General features: G+C 48.5%; 1 protein-coding gene across 1 annotated transcript in view; it reads left to right on the top strand.

The window, feature by feature from the left end:
* Window positions 1-19754, top strand: part of NPC1 (NPC intracellular cholesterol transporter 1) — a 78894-nt gene that overhangs the window by 19272 nt on the left and 39868 nt on the right. The window contains exons 6-12 of the mRNA XM_078611326.1: window positions 2050-2302; window positions 2711-2799; window positions 5530-5903; window positions 7390-7616; window positions 9035-9135; window positions 11403-11505; window positions 13155-13344. Coding sequence (XP_078467452.1) covers window positions 2050-2302; window positions 2711-2799; window positions 5530-5903; window positions 7390-7616; window positions 9035-9135; window positions 11403-11505; window positions 13155-13344 — 1337 coding nt within the window. The remainder of the gene's footprint in view (window positions 1-2049; window positions 2303-2710; window positions 2800-5529; window positions 5904-7389; window positions 7617-9034; window positions 9136-11402; window positions 11506-13154; window positions 13345-19754) is intronic.

Here is a 19754-nt window from a genome sequence, read left to right as displayed (position 1 = left end):
AGCTAATACATTCATGGAGAGCCCCATTTATCAAACAAATTATATTATCCAAATGGACAAATTGTCTTAATCACTTTCAGCTAAAAATATTTTCACCTTTCCAAAATTAATCGATCTCTCTTTAGACTTGCTATGCGCTGTGAGTAAATTGCAGTTTTATGATTTCCATGGAATGGGAACTAACAAACAGATTATAAATTAAATGTCATCTTCCCAATCGTGCAACGATGAACAGCAACTGGACTCTATGCATCATGTACAGTACTCAACAACACTTGTCTTTTCTGTTAAAGAGCCATGTTCAATTAGTTTCACAAGGAGCTACAGGGAAAAAATTGTGCTCAATTCCAGGTCAAACACTTGGAACTTATGTCTTTTGTAACCAGCTCGGCATGTCGGTCAATTGCACTTCATTGACGGCTTCGAGATGAGGAGACTGTGCCTTGAAATGGCACCATCGCTTGGCGTGACGGGCGCATCGTCGTAATGCACCGCTGCAGCCTCCTGACACGCAGCTGGCTCTCGCCACAAATTGACGCCAAGTAGATAACCAGCGATTATTGTCGGCATATTAATTGGATAGTTAAATTTTCTCTCCACAACACTGAAATATTGCTGCTGCACTTGTTAAGCAATGTTAAGTGACTTCAATAGTACATTATACTGGTAGGAACGAAGTGGACCAGACACCAATAGATTATATCGTCCGTCCGTTTGTCCGTCCGTCCGTGTAGCAACATCGCCCCCTACTGCAAACACTTGGCATGACCCTACAAAAACCTTTAGACTCAGTGACGCTATCCTGGCTAAACAAGTGTAACATTCCCTTATAATTCCCTCAGATAGCTTTTAATTAAAACATTTAAATTAATGAGGCTTTCCTGGCTAAACACGTGTAACATTCCCTTATAATTCCCTGAGTTAGCTTTTAATTAAAACTTTTAAATTAAATAAAAAACTCACAGCACCCTAATAATTCCCTGAGATAGCTTTTAATTAAAACTTTGAAATTAAATAAAAAACTCACAGCGCCCTAAAGTCTACAGCTAGGCCTAAAGCCTAGAACTAGGCCTGAAACTCTCCCTTCGTATTGTACCCCCGCGTGTGTGAAAGGGAGTTAATGTTTAACAATGTTACATTCCCTCATGTTTTTAAATAGAAACATTTAAATTTAAAGCTTTTACATAAATCATTAAAACATTTAAATAAAAAATTAACTCACAGCGCCCTAAAGCCTACAGCTAGGCCTAAAGCCTAGAACTAGGCCTCAATCTCTCCCTTCGTATCGTCCGATTAGGTGTAGCAACATCGCCCCCTACTGCAAACACTTGGCAGGACCCTACAAAAACCTTTTGACTCAGTGGGGCTTTCCTGGCTAAACAAGTGTAATAATACATTATGTTTATATTCTTTGGTTATTCGTTCCTACCAGCCCACCCCGCAGGGTCCTGTTCTTGTGAATCAGATTTACCTTTTAAAATATGTATTTGGTAATGTGTGATATGGTTAGTTGTATCTAGTTTCAATGGGAAATCTGTTTTACTTTTAGGGAGTGCTTTCTTCAGTAAGATTCACTTGCTACCTTGACACGTTGATAATCACAGTAATAATACACAACATTGGGATAATGAAATAAATTAACGTGCTACTCGTGTGCCGAGATTAGTAAATGTGCGTTGTCTCCACAATCACAAGACCATGCTACTTTAAACCACATGGTGCGAGTCACTTCATAGTCGCACACCAACTAATTTCCCAAGGATGGGTTTAACTATACGAGCCCACCACCGCTGGTGGGTCGTGGGAGGTGGGGGGTCTGTTCTGGCTTAACGTCTGATATAAATAACGTCAAGAAAGCAGCTTGTGGTATGCACGTATGTATGTTGCACTTCTTTCGCACCATACGTAACCAACCGTGCTAATCGGAGGTGTGGGAAATTTAATAATTTAAAAGTGCAATGCTCCAGTGGCTTCCTAAGCTCCAGTGGCACTAGGAATGCCGGCGTTGGCAGTGCGCGTGACCGCGAGTGCCTTGTTGCTGTCGTGCAGATGTGCCTGTGGACCCCATGGTGCCCATGAACGTAGCAACACTCGGCTGTAACGAGTCTGCAGATGATGACACGGGGCCGTGCTCTTGCCAAGACTGCGCGTCGATGTGTGGGCCCAAGCCACAGCCACCCCCCACCCCTCCTCCTTGGACCATCTTTGGCTTGGATGCCATGGTTGTCATCATGGCCCTCAGCTACATGTCATTCCTCTGGATCTTCTTAAGTATCGTCGTCTGCATGTTCTGCTATTGGAGGTACGCACTGGAATTTCGTGCCCATAAATGGAACGTGTGGTTGCCAATTAAGTTTCTGCCGTTCGTAATTACAGATATGAGAATGGTGCAATATCAGCTGCTATGGTTAATGTTGATGTGGGTGATTATTTCTCTTACATTAAACGGATTGTGGTGACAATAATTAGTTTCGCATTTGGGTATCGTCTACAGGAGAGGGAAATTTGGGGTGTGCTTTTAACCAATTAAGTTATTTGCAGGTAATTTTAAGTTTGGAAAATTTTCACTGTGACACCAGGACACATGGTCAACTCCTTTTCGAATATCGTAAAAGGGACCTTGACCCTTTTTCTTCTGGCCAGTGACATTGAGTGATAATTTGAGGCCAATTTGTACCTTTATTTGACGTGTGTGACTTTGCGTTCGCAGCAATCCCGTGGGGGCCGAGTCGGACTACGTTCCCATCTCGCACACCACCAAAGCGAGCAACACCATCAACGGAGACCCCAGCCCCAACGGTGGGGAACGACTCATGCACCCCCCCACTCCCATCCCGCCCCCTACAGCAGTGCCAAGATGTTAACTCCCTCGCCTGGTATGCAGGAGTTCGTTGCTCCAATCCTGACCCTGACTCCTGCTGTATATTTGGAGTTTGTGTGTCTTTCTCTCTGTGGTCGTGTGGAATTTTTTCCGAGTCCTCTGGTTTTTCCCTCCACATTTATAATCAACGTGCGTTTTAGAGTATTTGGCTGCTATAAATTTCCGCACGATAGGCCATTTCATTGAGCTATCATTTGTGATAGCCAGGTCGTTTCTGAAAAAGCTATGTAGCTCAGTGGGCCTTACCTGGTAAAATAAAGAAAATTGTTCAGTTTATTGTCACATGCTATCCTTTGCTGAAATTACCGGGTGGCTACTCAAATCTTTTCCACTCAAGTAGACGAACACCGCACCACCTCCGATTTAGCACGGTTGGCTACGTACGGTGCAAAACATGTTTCAACATACACAAATGCTAAACTTAGATTTACAAGCTACTTGGCTTGCCATATGGGTACATGCAAATTAAAGCTTAACCGACTCAATTCACATGTTGGCTGCTGTTCCAATTCTAAAATCACAATGCTCTTCTGAGAATCGAATACAATCCCATGTTTGTCTCGTTCATACAGATGTGTTCACTGTATCAACCTAAATATTACACCAGCATATCCTTTGCATAGAAATTGTATGAATTGTAAGTTTTCACGCAGATAATTAGTTGAGACTGGAAAGTGAACGGGCGACCGCCACACATTAAACGAGTATTACGGGCGTTGTGGGCGGCATCTAGCACTCGATCACAACCCGTTGTTGTATTGTACTTCCATGTTCCCTGCCTTCACCAACCCGCACTGCCCAGTGCTGTGAAATGTGGTCCAATAACCCTCACGATTTGCACGGTGTGGGGAGGCTCTCATCCAGCAGTAGATTGACCAGGGGCTGCACGCACGTGTACATTAAACATTTTATTTTAAACCGTTTCACTCGGCCAGTCGTGCATTCCCATGTAAAACATACAGGTTTTCTTTTACAAACAATTTTATTCTTTTGTTCGTCTTTCTCCTTAGAATGTTAATGTATGGTGCATTTGTAATGGGTTCCGGAGACACTTGTAGAGGTAACTTCTTTATTACAATACAACACTCCAACAGTCCTGATACTCTTGTTACAGCCTAGGTACACAGCCTAGGTACACAGCCTAGATACACTACTCTGGCTACGCTCTGGGGTCCTCCGGCTACAATTACCCTAGGGGAGGCTACCTGACCCGACCCAGCCAAGGTGCGGGTCTGGACTCTGGCTTCCTCGGAACTCGCCCTTACAAGGACGTAGAGCCGGGAGTTCCAGAGTCCCACCACTGGCCCTCAGTGTCCCGGCCCTTACAAGGACAAGCGGGACGAGGGGGTCCAGGGTCCTAAGCTGGCTGGCTGGCGGGTCTTGGGTCTTGAGCTGCGACTGGCCCCGATTGGCCAGGGAGCTGCCCTTTTATGCCTCGTCCCCAACAAGGGGTGGGGTTGTGTGCGCCCCCAGATATCCCACAGAGCACACACAGCCCCCCCCCGTTGGTGGCGCCAAGGTGCTTAAGTGTCTGGGGTGCCTGGGATCCTAGCGCCTGGCGCCGAGGGCTTATCTGTCTAGGGTCCCAGAGCCCCCAGCAGCCTCTCCCCTCTTATGGCACTACACATTAAGACGATGTGTATACCATTTTTATTATTTATGTTTTAACTATGTTTCTGACTGGGTGCAGAAGTGACTTTATAAATCCGTCCTGGGTAAGTTCTAGACTAAGCTGTTTGTATTCAAGTCATTACATGGTTACTCTGTGTATCCATGATATGGAAGCTGTTTGCTTGTTGTGAAATGTTTTATTGTTGATTTTTTAAGATAACAGAGGACTGTGCTAGTGTAGTGCAGGAATGTTGCCTTGTAAGCCCTGTGGCATCCATCCCCTGTGTGTGCTCAGCCCAGAGGGTGCCACGGTGGCAAGATGTTGACTTCCTCGCCTGGTATACGGGAGCGCGTGGGTTCGATCCCAACTCTGACGCCTGTATATTTGGAGTTTGCATAACTGTCAATCCCTTATCAGTGCCTACCTTATTACAGACCAATTTAGACCTTATTGGTCACCCCGTGCCCTTATAAATCTCAACGTTCATCCTACAAAGTCCCATCACAAGGGAGAAACACAAACAAATAGACACCTTATTTTGCCCGTATTGAAACGGCTGTATGCCATATGGACCTGAACTCAATTTTCCTGTACAAGAATAGGGGTAAACTGTATGGGTTCATAGGTATGAGTTTGTATGTTCTCCTCATGGTCGCATGGATTTCTCTCCGGGTCCTCTGGTTTTCCCTCCACATTTAGAAACATGCCTTTAGAGTATTGCTATACGTTTCCACGTGATAAGCCAGTTCCTTGCGCTATCATTTGTGACCTGGTCACTTCTGAAAAAGCTATAAAGCTCAGTGGGCCTCACCTGGTAAAATAAAAAATAGTTTAATAGTTTTAGGGTTGCTGCTGAAGCACCTGGGAGAGCGTTTTAATGATAAAAAAATAGCAATGACATAGAAACTGTTTGCTTGTTGTGAGATGTTTTATTGTTGATTAATTAAGATAACAAGGGGTTGCTGTATACATAGAGTGCAGGAATGTTGCCTTGTTAAGTGCCGCTATGGCATCCGTGCCTTGTTCGTGTGTGCAGACCAGAGCGTATCGCTGTTCGAGCGCCTGGGAGAGCGGTTTGAGAGCGGCCTGCGCGAGGGGTTTGCTCGCTGGGGCGCCACCTGTGTGCTGCACCCGTTGCCCGTGCTGCTCTGCTCCCTGGTGCTCGTGGCCACGTGCTCAGCGGGGCTCGCCCTGATGACCATCACCACCGACCCCGTGGAGCTGTGGTCAGCGCCCAGCAGCCAGGCTCGCCGCGAGAAGGCCTACTTTGACTCGAAGTTCGGGCCCTTCTTCCGCACGGAGCAGCTGATCATACAAGCCATTGATACCAACACGTCCACCTACTCTCCTTACCCGTCGGGAAATGATGTGCCGTTTGGTCCACCTCTCCGCCTGGACATTCTCTTCCAGGTGTGTGTGGCTACGCCGTGCGCTAGGGTACCCCTACGCATACGGCCCTTTTGTCAGTCCACCGCTGGATGGGCACCTTCCCATCCATCACCTTGAGGGTCGAAGTCTTCCAAGCGCTTTCAGGTTGTGCTGCGTGTTGCTCAGGCGTGCTGCCTGACGCTTTGAATTCAGAATTCAATTCAGTTTGCTGACGTAGCTCCCTGTCACGTGGAGTGAAGCGTCGGACGACGTGTTGAACGAAGCGCAGCACAACCAGGAAACGCAGCGAACGTCTGGACAGCGCGACCGCTTAAAGCCTGCACGTTGTATTGTTTTATAAACACTTCCTTTGCTGATTGTGAATGCAGCTCGGGGATTATTTTTGCATGTTTTTTTGGAAGACGTTGGTGCAGTATCATCTTGTTTTCGAAGTGCACACTGATATCTAGTTTTATCGCAGAGCAATTGAGACTAATAGCCAGTTAACCTACTGCTTACTATCTAAGACCAATTGGTCTTGTTGACTTCATCATGGGTTGAAAACACTGCTGGGCGAAAGCCTCCCCACACGTATCAGTCACGAGGGTTGTTTGATGATGCTTCACCTCCCTGGTCAGTGTCGCTTGGTGAAGGGGGGGGTGCTCAAACTTTTTGGATATCACTCGCTACTTGTGGCCGGGAGTCAAACTGAGGTCGTCGGGATCGTGAATATAGCGCGATAACCAATGCACCGCTGTTCCCACCCCCCACCCCCCCCCCCCAAGTCATTATAACCACACGCACCGTTTCAGTTTATCATCCTGTCATTTTTCCGCTTTGTCTCAGTGCTGACAATTTCGTGCCCTTTTAACCACAAAACTTTCGCATTCGAAATATTTGGGAAATTTAAACTTGCAAACTTGTGTGAAAAAATGTGCGCATTTTGTGAACATCAGTAATAATGAAATAGGAAAATTGTACTGTTAAGGTAAATAGTATTCTCCTCTGCCCGGAGCTATGCTGCATTATTTAGGATGAACTAAGACGGTGTTCTTGTGTTACTATGAGATCCTCATTAATGCTTCCAACTAAAGTTGAAAGTGTTAATGCTAAGCTCTTTCAGTCTGTGTTATCCTCTGTTTCGGATGGGGTTACTATAACTTTTATGAAGAGGATCCAATATGAATAGTAGTTTTGTTTAAAGTTGTGTTGCTCTTAGGGGCTTACCCTATAGAATACTGGTCAAATTGAACAAAGATAAATCTAGCGCTTAAAGCATAAGCCTTGCCACCAAGGCGATGACGTAATTGTGTGTGAAGTCACGAGATGACATCTTAATGCGAGTTATCGTCCTGCCACGTCACACGGGGAGCATTCACCTCCCCTCCTAATAATGTCACGCGTGACGTCATCTTGTTGTGCAGCTTGGAAGGTTCCATCACTTTCGCTAATGGATTAGTGTTTCTGAGAACGTACGTGTGACAGTATCCATGAATATCCATGACCTCCCTTGTTAATGTTGCATTAGGTGCTGGACCTGCAGACAGCAGTGGAGATGATGGAAGTGCCCCACAATGGAACCAACGTCACACTTAAGGACATCTGCCTTGCCCCACTGGCACCCACCAACAACAACTGCACCATCATCAGCGTGCTCAACTACTTCCAGAACAGCTACAAGCAACTGAATCGTACCGTGGGTGATGATTTCTACGTCTGGGCCGACTATCACTCTCACTTCCTCTACTGCGTACGGTAAGCCTGGCTTACGACTAATTTCTTACCAAAGGGAGAACGCAACTCAAAAGAAACATACGTCCGAAACGTTGAATTTTAACAAGAAACAAGTTTGAGAAATTAATGCGTGTGCGTATGTTTTAGATGCATACATAGTCGGCATGTCCCAGAGGCTCCGACACAAGTTTGATGCTTTGTTCGTCAGAACTGAGACTTGAAAGTCTAGTTCACACTCCGGGGGCATCACTCTTGACATAATCTGCCTATGTTTTGAGATAGTATGCCCTGGTGTTTTCATACTATATTATTTCTAAAAGTTTTGCTGGCTGGCTGGCTGCCTGGAACGTGGGCAGGCAAACGTGCATGCGCGATAGTGAGTGCATGCACGAAGGTGACGTCAACGCGTGCGTGTACTCGTGGTGAGGTTACCCGCATACCACAGCATTGAGCCAGGTTCGTGTGTCGTGCTGACGTCATCACGTCTGCTTCCCCACCATCCACCTGTGGATCCTGCGGAAATACTATTTTTAATACTATTTTTATACGTTAAAAAAAACACATATTTTTTATTCTATTTTTAAATCCCTTTTTTCATAAAAATGTTTGATACTTGTAAGGCCAATCGAGATATACAACTCTTTTTCAGAAGTGAGCTGGCCACAAATGATAGCCTGATGAAGTGGCTTATCACATGGAAATTTCTGGCAGTCAAATTCTCTAAATAAATGTTGATTCTAAATGTGGAAGGGAAAAACCAAAGGACCCGTAGAAAAATCTACGAGACTACAGGGAGAGAGACCCGCAAAGCCAAATATACAACAAGTGACAGGGTCAGAATCAAACCCCCACGACTTGCATACCAGGCGAGGTAGTTAAAATTTCCTAGCTATCCGCGGCACCCTGTGCGGCCCAGTGCTAGTTTCTCTTCAACAAAGTTTATAAACCGACTTGAGTCAGACAGCCTGGGACACATTCTTTGTGCGTGCTAGATAGGAGCTTGTTTTTGTGTATTATAAAGTGGTGTGTGCTACTGCGATTTTCCTACACATGCATCTGCCCATCGGTTCGTCAAATGTGTGTCCTCTTTATGCATTGTGGCCGTGCAAGTATTAAAATCTGAGCACATCCTTGTAAGGCATGTTAAGTGCACAGTTGAATGTGTTATGCTTGTGGGGCGCATGCATGAATAGGGAAGTAGGTGGGTGGCAGGTGTACGCTTGCTTCTGTAGCTAGGACGTATTGTAATTAAGAATTGGCTTGAGATGCTGTGGTTGTGCACAAATGCTGAAAGCTGGGATAATGCTGCCCCAGCCACTGCTTCATTCTCTGGCTTAAAAAAATAGGTCAGAGTGTTTTTCTCAGAAATAAGTGTGGGATGAATGGAGAGAGAGAGGAACTTTTTTTGTTTGTTGTGTGTGTGTGTGCGTGCGCTTCAGTGCTCCGACTTCAGTGAATGACACGACCCCGCTGCACGACCCCTGTCTGGGCACGTTTGGGGGCCCTGTGTTCCCGTGGCTCGCTCTGGGAGGCTATGACGGTAGGGCACTGAACCTCACCTCATTTTAAGTTCAGGCTCTAAAGCACTTACTTCCTGTATCTTTTCAAGCTATAGCTGTGCTCTCTGTGCAGCAGTTAAAGTATTCGCTGGCATTAGATAGCAGCAAAATATATTAATGTAAATTAATTGCAGAAGCATATGTTGTGAAACAAAAAAAATAGGTTTTACCCTTTCTGGCAATGAAATAGGTTTTAAGATGTTCAAACACCAAATAGTTACCTTTTTCAAGGCATCAAGCCTGTATTAACCACACGTACTTGCAGACTTGATGCCTTGCAAAATGTATCTATTTGGCGTTTGAACATCTTAACACATGTTTTATTGCCAGAAAGGGTAACACCTTTTTTTTTTATTCATATTTTTTATACTGGCAAAAAAGTCCAATAGATATACGTTATGTAGTTGTTATTTTATAATTTCCCCCATTTTCATCCCGGTTGTGCTATCGGCATCATGTCATGAAGTTATCTATTTGGATGCCTCGGTGCAGTGTTAGAGAACCGCCCGTGGAAGTTATCAGAGAGTACATTTTAAGTGACCTTTGGTCCACACAGTAGAGAGAAGCACACTGTCCCAACCACTGCATATGAGAGTCATGGGATGGGAGCCATGACGGCAACAACAACTGGCATCACAAGCACGTGGTGACGGAAAGAATCAGAAACTTTATTTATACTGGAAGAATCTGATGAGCTCTAAAGCTCTTTCACATGTCCTGAAGGAACAGGTAAGAACGTTACTACAACAAACAATACAAAACATGATAGTCGTGCAAAGTACATAAAAGGTAAACAAATCGCCCAAACATCTATATAAATAAAGACCTTAATCCTTGTGTCTCAAAAACCTCGAGGGTACTTTCTGACGAGGTAGAAAGCTGAAATTTGGTAGACGGGTAGCTTTTAGGACATACACAACAGGGAAAATCGGAAAATCCGAGATTTTTCATTTTAAGGCCCCCATATCTCGCTTTTAAGTGCCCCATAAACATGTTTGTGCGTTTCATTCATAAACTGTGCAAAATATAAGATTGCTTTTTTTTCTTTTAATAGAGCGTTAAACAGCAGATACAATTAAAGCGAGAACTATTCTAACTTTTATTGTTTTGAGATTTCAGATTCGCCGTTTTGAATGAAAAATTTCAAATTTTATGATGTTCAAATCTGAATAATTCGAAAACGGTTAAAGATAGGAGCTTGCCCTCACATAGTATTAAGACGATTGTTTGTGTTGCGATCAAAACGTCGTGATTTTTTTTCTATCTACGTGACTTTACCGTAAGACCTAAAGAGTAGTAATTATTATATTTATTGAAACATTTTCCTTGGCAAAGACGGGCTTTATGAACTAGTATACTAATAAAACTAAACCATTCCCATCCTACCAGGCAAAGCCCACTGAGATATTGACTTCTTTTTCAGAAGTGACCTGGCCACAAATGGCACCGAGAGAGCGAAATAAAGGAGATGAAAGACAGACGGAAAGACAAAGACAAGCATACAAGAGGGAGACATTGGGATACAGAGGCAGATGGAGAAAAGGGCAGAAAGACAGTGGGGGGCACAGAACAACAAGACAGAGAGACTGATTTGGAGGAACAAGCAGACAAGAGGGCGAGACACGTGGACAGAAATACAGAGACAAAGAGATGAAGACGGACAGACATGGAGGGATATAGAAAGGGAGAGACACAGATACAGAGGTAGACGTGGACACCGAGACAATGACAGAAGGTTAAACGGTGAAAACTGAGGGCAGCAGCGAGAAAGGCAGTTGGATACGGAGAGCAAAGGGGCAGGTAAATTGAGGAAGGCCCATACACAGACCACGGGAAGGGAGACCGAGGCAGAGATGAAGTGAGAGGGAGACCCATAGAGAGATGGGGAAAGGGGAGAATGAGAAACACAAATAGGGAGACAGACACAGAGAGAGGAAAATATAGACAGGCCAGTTTATTGAAAATATACTTGAATATATTATACATTGGTTTCAGATTCACGTAATACCTAGGCAAGGTGTTCAATATTTGGCTGTTGATCGCATCCCTAGTTTCAGTCTACCTGGTGTGTGAATTCATTTATAGTGTTTGCTTTCGTTGGAGTATTAACAAATAATATTAGCATTTACATTTTCCGATTTGCTAACGTTCTTTGTGACCACCTGTGTTCAGCAACTTCTAATGGGAGTGCGTGTAGATGTGTGGCGAAAGAAGTGACCCCGTTGCCCTGTTGAATGATGCGCTCCAGGTGATAATTACAACAACGCCACGGCCCTGGTCATAACCTTCCCTGTTGTCAACTACCACAACAACTCGGAAAAGATGGCTGCTATTTTGGCATGGGAACAAGGGTGAGTTGTGGGTTGCAAATGCTTGACTTAATTTGAGAATCTGATTTGCATGTTATCCGAGACCAAATCACCCAGCATACACCCAATCTCGTCAGATCTGGAGAGGTATGCTCGGTTGAGCCAGGATAGCGCTTGAAGGGACAATCTCCGCACACAAAGCCGTGCTGCAGGCAGTTACTACTGCTGCTGTGGGGCCAATTTGTCAGCACCCGAGCAATGCAGCAATATCGAATGTTGTACTGTACTATGGTTCAACATCTATGCTGCCCACCTTCACCTACCCACACTGACCAGCATGGCGACATGGAGAGGCTGTCATCCAACAGTGGATTGACAGTGGCTCTGTGTTTTTATGTATATGCATACAAACTCGTACAAGAGCCAACTTCCAATGTGTTGGCAAGGCAACACAAAATAGATGATGATGTCGATGGACAGTGTCACAAACGGGAGAGTTGGCGATCTCTAAGTCACACTGCACTCTCGTGCAATTCCAGCAACACAGCGTGGAATAAGACCAAAAAGGTTAAGTGCATTTTGTCATTATTAACTATTCGGAATGATCGTAGCAATTATTGAGGGTGATGAAGGTAGTGATCGTCACGAAGGTGACGTGGGTGATAGGACTCTGGAGTGAGATGCGCTGGGCCCCGAATCGTGTGATTAAAAATAATGCTTGGGCCACGTGCGCTCCGAGGAGACTCCGCGTGCCACGTGGTTTCTTCAACGTGGGGCGACCACAAATAGCTGTCTAGCCTCCAGCCTAGAGCCCCTCTGGCTGTTTGTTCAAAGTGAGCCGTGCTCACGGATCCACCACGTTTACCGCTGTCACTGGTATCTCACGTTTCTGTAGACGTCACTCGGAGCTTTCTCCGCCCGTTTGTTGCGGAAATGTGCAGTCCTACAGGTTTTCTTTTCTTTACAAAAGGTTATGTGCCCCCCTTTTCCTAATGGACAACTGCAACAAGAATGAGGCATATGGCACATCCTGCTGCTTCTTACCACACACCCTACCACCCCTCACCACATACTTCCGATTATATATATATTTTTTCCCTACCTGCCTCCGATTAGCACGGTTGGGCTACGTATGGTGTGAAAGAAGTTCATAATACATATACACAAGACAAAGATACCCCGTATAGCCTCAGTAGACTTTTTGGGCAAGTGTTGTTAGCGAGCACCTATGCAGGCCGACACAGCACACGAGGGGGTGGGTGGCCAGCACCACGCCTGGCTGACTTTGTCTCCTCAGTGGTGATGTTTACACATACTACACACCCTTCACCATACACCACGCACCCATCACCACCCACTACTTACCCCACACCACATACCAACCCTCCAATTAAATTGTAATGCAGTCACATCTGAAGAGTAAGTCAAATGACGTGGAAATAACAGCTGCTTTGGGATTCGAAGGAGGCAGTCAGTGCGCCACCGCTGCAAACACAGGAATTGGGCCCGGTACCTTTAATACATTGATGCACGAGAGGAACCAATACATTAGAGATGTTGCCTAACGATTAGTTATTCACAGCGAATTTGTGATAAATTAATAACATGCATTACGTAACCTGTCGTTGAGGGCTGTGCCTGGATAGACTTACAGCTAAATAAGCGTGCACTGCCGTGCCTCTTGCACGCAGGTTCATTGATCTGGTGAAAAACTACAACAACCCCAATCTGAGCATCGTGTACTCGGCGGAGCGCAGCATTGAGGACGAGATCAACCGGGAGAGCACTGGCGACGTGCGCACCGTGCTCATCAGCTACGCCGTCATGTTCGTGTACATCTCTCTTGCACTGGGACACATCCGGAGCATCTTCACGCTGGCGGTACGTGTGTGTACACGTTTGTACGCACGGGTTGTTGATATATATTAGGTCTTTAATAATAATAATACAAATAAAAAAAAGTGTAATTTAACGAAATTATGCGAATTTATGTAATAACTAGCGGGAAGAACACACGCACACATAGACTTATATACACTATTACAGACATTGACCCACACACACACAAACACATCGACTTACACCCACACACACATATGGACTCACACAGACATGGACTTTAGATACACACACATGGAGTTACACACAGAAAATGACGTACACACATACAGCGACTCACACACACACATACATAGACTCACACACACACATACATAGACTCACACACACATGGACCTACACACACATATCTACTAAGACACACACACATGGACTTGCACACATACATGGAACCACGCAGACACATCGACTTACACACACATACATAGACTCACACACACAACGCCCGACACACACACATATGGACTCGCACACACAGACATCGACTTTAGATACACACACGGAGTTACACACATGGACTCACACACACACATACACTTGCACAGACACACAAACACACATCGACTCACACACGAACATAGAGCCACACACATCGACTGACACGCAGACACATCGACTTACACACACAGCGACTCGCACACATACATGGACTTATACACACACACATAAACACATGGACTCACACACAAACACATGCACTTACACACACACACACACATCGACCCACAACAACAACCGCCATTCGCCACTAAGTGGCGGTGACGTCACCACGACGCTTGTGCCAGGCCAAGTGCACCTTGAGGCCACGTGAAGTGTCGAACGCCCGCTGGCAGGAGGTCACGGGGCAGACCCAGCAGGTGCCACGGGTCGACTGACCGAGATGACCGAGATGACTGGCTGATGCACCACCTGTGCCCCCTACCGTACCAACTTGCTGTGCTTTAGCCACCCGGCGCTCCGCTCGTTGTTGTGAGCGTCGCTCCTCCGCCCTCCGTTGTTGTTGGAGGGCGACTGCCTCCAACTGCCCAGTAGCGTCCTTCACGAGCCTCCTCCACTGAGGCCGATCTTGACACCGCTGGTACCAGTCATCGGCAAGTCCACTCAGCTCCACGTCCTCCTGTACCACATCACTCCATCTCTTTTCTAGCCCGTGCCGTGCCCGTTTAGCCCCCTCGATCCGGCCGAACAAAAGCTGTTTAGGCATGCGGTAGCTGGGCATGCGGGCTACATGACCCAGCCAACGCAGCCTTGCCTGCCGGAGGAGCTCACCGATGGGACTTTGCCCCGATCTTTCAAGGATTTGTGAGCTCCTCACACAATCCAGCCTGGTTAAACCCAGGATGGATCGTAGGCAGGCCAGCCTAAATTTTTCCAACCGGCGAAGATGCTCCATTAGGGGGGTCCACGTTTCGCAAGCGTAGAGAAGGGAGGGAATGACCGTGGCCGAGAAGACCTGAAGCTTCGTGCGGAGCGACAGACCAGGTAGCTTCCACACAGCGTTATGCAACCGATGAAAAGATAATGCCGCTCGACTGATTCGGAGTGAGACCTCTGCTGATAAACTGGAGCCGGTCATAAGCACACTGCCCAGGTATGGGAAACTCTCCACTCTCTCCACAACAGCCCCATCACCGATTGGGAGTTGTGGGGGCGGAGTGTCCGATGGTACAAAATACCCAGGCAGGTGCTTAGTTTTGGTGGGGCTGATGGTAAGGCCCCACCTCTTAGTGGCACGCTCCAGTCTCAGCAGCAGCGTCTCCAACTCCTCTTCTGAATGAGCAGCGATTACCAAATCATCGGCATACATAACGTGGTTGACCAATAGGGAGCCATCCCTTGATCGCACCCGGGCGTCGATCAGCCTCCCATTATATCTGTACCAAATGGAAATTCCCCCGGTACAGCTATTGAAGGCTTCACGAACTACGCAGTCGAAATAAATGTTAAATAATGTGGGAGCCAGAGGACATCCCTGTCGCACCCCAAGGTGTACAGGGAAAGGCTCCGACTCCCGGCCATCGACCACACACACACATACATCGACCCACACACACATAGACTTGCACACACGCACACACATAGACTTGCACACACACACATATGGACTTACAAAAAACAAAGACAAAGATTCCCCGTATAGCCTTAACAGACTGTAGGGGTAAGTGCTGTTAGCGAGCACCTATGAAGGCCGGCACGGCACACGAGGGGTTGGGTGGCCAACACCACGCCCGGCCGCCTTTGTCTCCCTAGCGACGATGTTTACACATCGCACCAGGTACTCATTTGAGGCTGAGTCGACCTAGGGGAGGCCCGGGACCGGTTTAGATTATCGTCACTGGTGTTGGCCGTGAGCGAGAATCGAACTCTGGTCGCCGGGTTCGCAGCGCAGCGCGCTAACCCCTACACTACTGTAGGGGTGTTAGAGAGAGAGCCGTTATGCATGGCAGCTTATGGGAAACAAACACAGTGGGCGGGGCTACGTGAGTGCACGGGGGGGGTGCTCTCAACGACGTCCGCACCAGGCAGCCCGGGGCCCCACCCCTCAGCGGGGGTGGAGTATAAAGGGGGATGTGTCAGAGGGCTCGGGGCAGAATGTTAAAGCTAAACCAGTGAAGACCGAAGATCATCTAGCTAGAACCCTGGACTCCCCTGGGACGCCGCCCTTGTCAGGGCCGCGCAGGACCGAGCCAGCGGCGTGGTCCCGAGAACCAGAGCTAGTGCTCTGGGACTCCGGGTACCGTAGCCCGACTTACCAGTGTCGGGCCAGACAGCCTCCCCTAGCCCGTTAGTGGAGGACTAGGAGGTAGGTCAGAGATAGCTAGCAGTGTATTCCCAGCTAGCCGGGTGAGGGGGCCGATACCCCCTCTAGTATTGTATGTCCACAGTTGTGACTACTTGTACGGAATAAATACGCGTGCCTCACCAACGGTGTCCAAGAGTCATCAACGGTACTTCATCTGGTGTCAGAACAACTACGAACATGGACACGCGCCGGACAGCTCGAGCCGGAGTACCGCAGGTGGAGGACACCGCTGAAATTGTCGAGCCCGAGACGGCTCAACAAGACATCGTGCAGCCGGGGCCGGACGCATTCTTACCGGGGCATCAGGATGAAGAGGAGCCGCCATCAGAAGGGCTGAGGCTGGCTCACGCGAGGCTGGCGGAGCTGCTTTACGCCGCTGCCGCCACACTCGAACACATCACGCGGCTGGGGGCTGGTGGACCACCACGGGGCGAGGAGAACCGACGTCCGATGCGCCTTCCCGCCATCTCAACGGATTCAAACTTTGAATCTCCCGCCATCGCCGCAGCAGCTGCTGAGGGCGTGGCCGGCCTTAACCTCGGGTCCAACATCGCTCTCGCTGGGGCTGCCGCGTCACCGCCAGCGGAGGGAGCGTCATCACGGCTGCGACAGGCGATACCATCTGCCGTTCGCGCCGAAGTGCAGCCGAGTTACGGGGACAGCAGCCTGCGAGCTTCCATGGCGACCGCTGCGCTGCACCAACGGCTGCCTCCGCTCAAAGAGTTTGTTGGCGCGGAGGGCGACTGGGGCGGCTTCCAGCGACGCTTCCTCGCCCACCAAGAAATGGCACGGTGGTCTGATGCTGAGGCTCTCTGCGCGCTGCCGGCGCTCCTCGACAGCGACGCACTCGCCGCCCTTACATCGGCGCCGAGGGAGAAGCGCTCCACGCTACAGATGGCGCTGCAGTTGCTGGCCGGGGTCTACGGACCTTCAGCGGAATGCAGGCAGCAGTTTTACGATCGCCAGCGGGGTGCAAAGGAGTCGCCCCTGGCGTACAGGACGAGTATCCTGGCACTGGCGAAGACGGCCTTCCCTCGAATGGACGACGACGGCGTGGACGCCATGGTCACAGAAAATATCCTCCTGCTGGCAGACGACCTGGACATCGCCGTCGTTGCACAGGAGGACACGGAGATGAGTTCCCTCCAGGCTGCGCGGCTCCTCCACGCCAACCTGCTGTCACAGCGTCGGAAAGCCAGCAGGGCAGCGGCCGGGCGTGCGGTGGCTGCGGCCACCCTCCCGGCGGAGGAGGTTTACGCCGTCGACCGTCGACGGCAGCAGGGGACGGGAGCACGGTCGGGCCGGGATGGGTCGAGCCGCTTCGACCGTCCGTCATCGCCGCCGGCGCTCCCGCGTTGCTTCAACTGCGGCGTCCGGAGCCATGTCGCCTCGGGGTGCCGCTTTCCTCGGCAGCGCGGGACGACGCCTCGACAGGACGCCGGCCCTCCTCTTCCCAAGCTCCATCAACATAATCCGGCGAGTCGCGGCACCCCTCATGTTTGGCCCAAGCACACACTCGTCACACACTCGCACACCGCAACGAACGGGGGGCCGACATTGCGCTGCGACGGGCCAATACGCACCACTATGGGGACTCAAATCGAACCCAGGCAGTGGTCCGTGTTGGCCCATCGCGTTGTGGCCGCGTCGTCGGGGTCGTCGGCCGTGGTGGGACACAATGACGGGGTGGAGGTACGCATCCTGGTCAATACGGGGGCATCGGCGACCATCATTTCCGAACTCATTTACAATATTCTACCTGTCCAGAGCCGTCCTTTACTGCCGGTTAACGTCCCATTCTATGCTGCTAACGGGGGCTCTCTTGGCATCATTGGACAGTATATTTCGATTTAAAGCTTTCGTGACTGCAGGGATTCATCTTCTTGGTTCTTTCGGTAAAGTCACGTAGAAGGGAAGTAATAAAATAATAAAAATAAAACATAATAAAATGAAATAATTCTCACGACGTTTCGGCTACAACGCAAGCAGCCGTCTTCAGGTGAAGAATGAGACACTACCAAGCTAGGAGCTTATATATAAACTGGGTTGGAGGTGGAAGAGCGCCTTAACAAAAAAGAATGTGCATATGAAGAGGAATTTAGCATATTCATGGAAAATGCGTAGGAGGTGGGCGGGGGGGGTTTCAAAGGCATATTATGCCCATGCATTATGCAGGATCAACAGCACCAAGGGGGGGTGCAGGGAGTAGCATTAACAAAGGAAAGGAATGTTATTGATATGTAGCTGCAGTTACTAAACAACCACGTAGAAAACTAAAGTATAAACTACATAAAAAACTAAAGTATAAACTGCATAGCACCATCAGTATACTTACTATACTCTACAATAAGCTGAGTTACTAACAGCAAGTAATACATTACAATTCTACGTCGTGAGAATTATTTCATTTTATTATGTTTTATTTTTATTATTTTATTACTTCCCTTCTACGTGACTTTACCGAAAGAACCAAGAAGATCATTGGACAGATTCGAGCGCAAATTTGTATCGGGGATATCAAATTGTCGGGCCCGATTTTTGTTTCCTCCTCGCTGGCGGTTCCGTGCCTGCTGGGGACGGACTTCTTGGGCAAAATTCGTATTTTAATAGACCAGGGATGCATTGAGCTCCCGTCGGGACGACGCATGGCGTTCCTGCCTTCCCCTACTGCGGCTCGGACGGCGTTCGTAACAGTACCAGCGTTTGTCGTTAAAACAGTTCGTGTGCCGCCGGGAGCTCAAATGTTGGTGCCTCTAAAACTTCGTCGGCCCTTCGCTGAGGGCATTGGGGACCAGGGAATTCTGCTGGGACCATCTAGGGCCGGGGTTAGTGGACCTCATTTGATTCCGGCCCAGACCGTCGTAAGAGGGGACGGGGACCCTTTCATCGCGGTCCTCAATGTGGGGTCGCAGACAGTGGTAGTTCCTCAAGGGTCGGTGCTTGCTCACGCGACGCCGGTGCCCTGCGAGGAACCTGTTGCGAATCACGTCGGCACTGCTCCCCGGCCGCACCCACATTCGGACAGCGATGGAGGGTGGCTCGATGCGCTTTGTGCGGGATCGACGGACCTGTCAAATTCAGAGCGCCAACAGCTTAGAACGCTACTGCGGGAATTTTCCGACGTTTTCAGTCGGGACAAATACGATTTGGGTTGCACTCATCTGCTGCGTCACCATATTGACACGGGTGACAGCGCGCCAATACGCCAGAATCCGTTTCGGTTAAGTCCCGCCGAAAAGGACCATGGCAAATCGGCTATTGATGACATGTTAGCCGCCGACATCATTTCTCCTTCCACCAGCCCTTGGGGAGCGCCGATCGTCCTGGTTAAAAAGCAGGACGGCTCGTTGCGGTTTTGCGTTGATTTTCGGCGCCTTAACAAAATTTCGGTTGCCGACGCATACCCGCTCCCACGGATGGACGAATCGCTGGACGCCTTGGCGGGAGCGCGATTCTTCTCCACACTGGATTTACTTTCGGGATTCTGGCAGCTTCCTCTGGACGATGATTCAAAGCCTAAAACTGCTTTCCGTACACCGCACGGCCTGTTCCAATTCAACCGGTTGCCGATGGGCTTACACTCAGCGCC

Source organism: Lampetra planeri, chromosome 2 (genome assembly GCF_965212315.1).
Source record: "Lampetra planeri chromosome 2, kcLamPlan1.2.h2, whole genome shotgun sequence".
Classification (NCBI taxonomy): Eukaryota; Metazoa; Chordata; class Hyperoartia; order Petromyzontiformes; family Petromyzontidae; genus Lampetra; species Lampetra planeri.
This window is presented reverse-complemented; position numbering and strand designations above follow the sequence as displayed.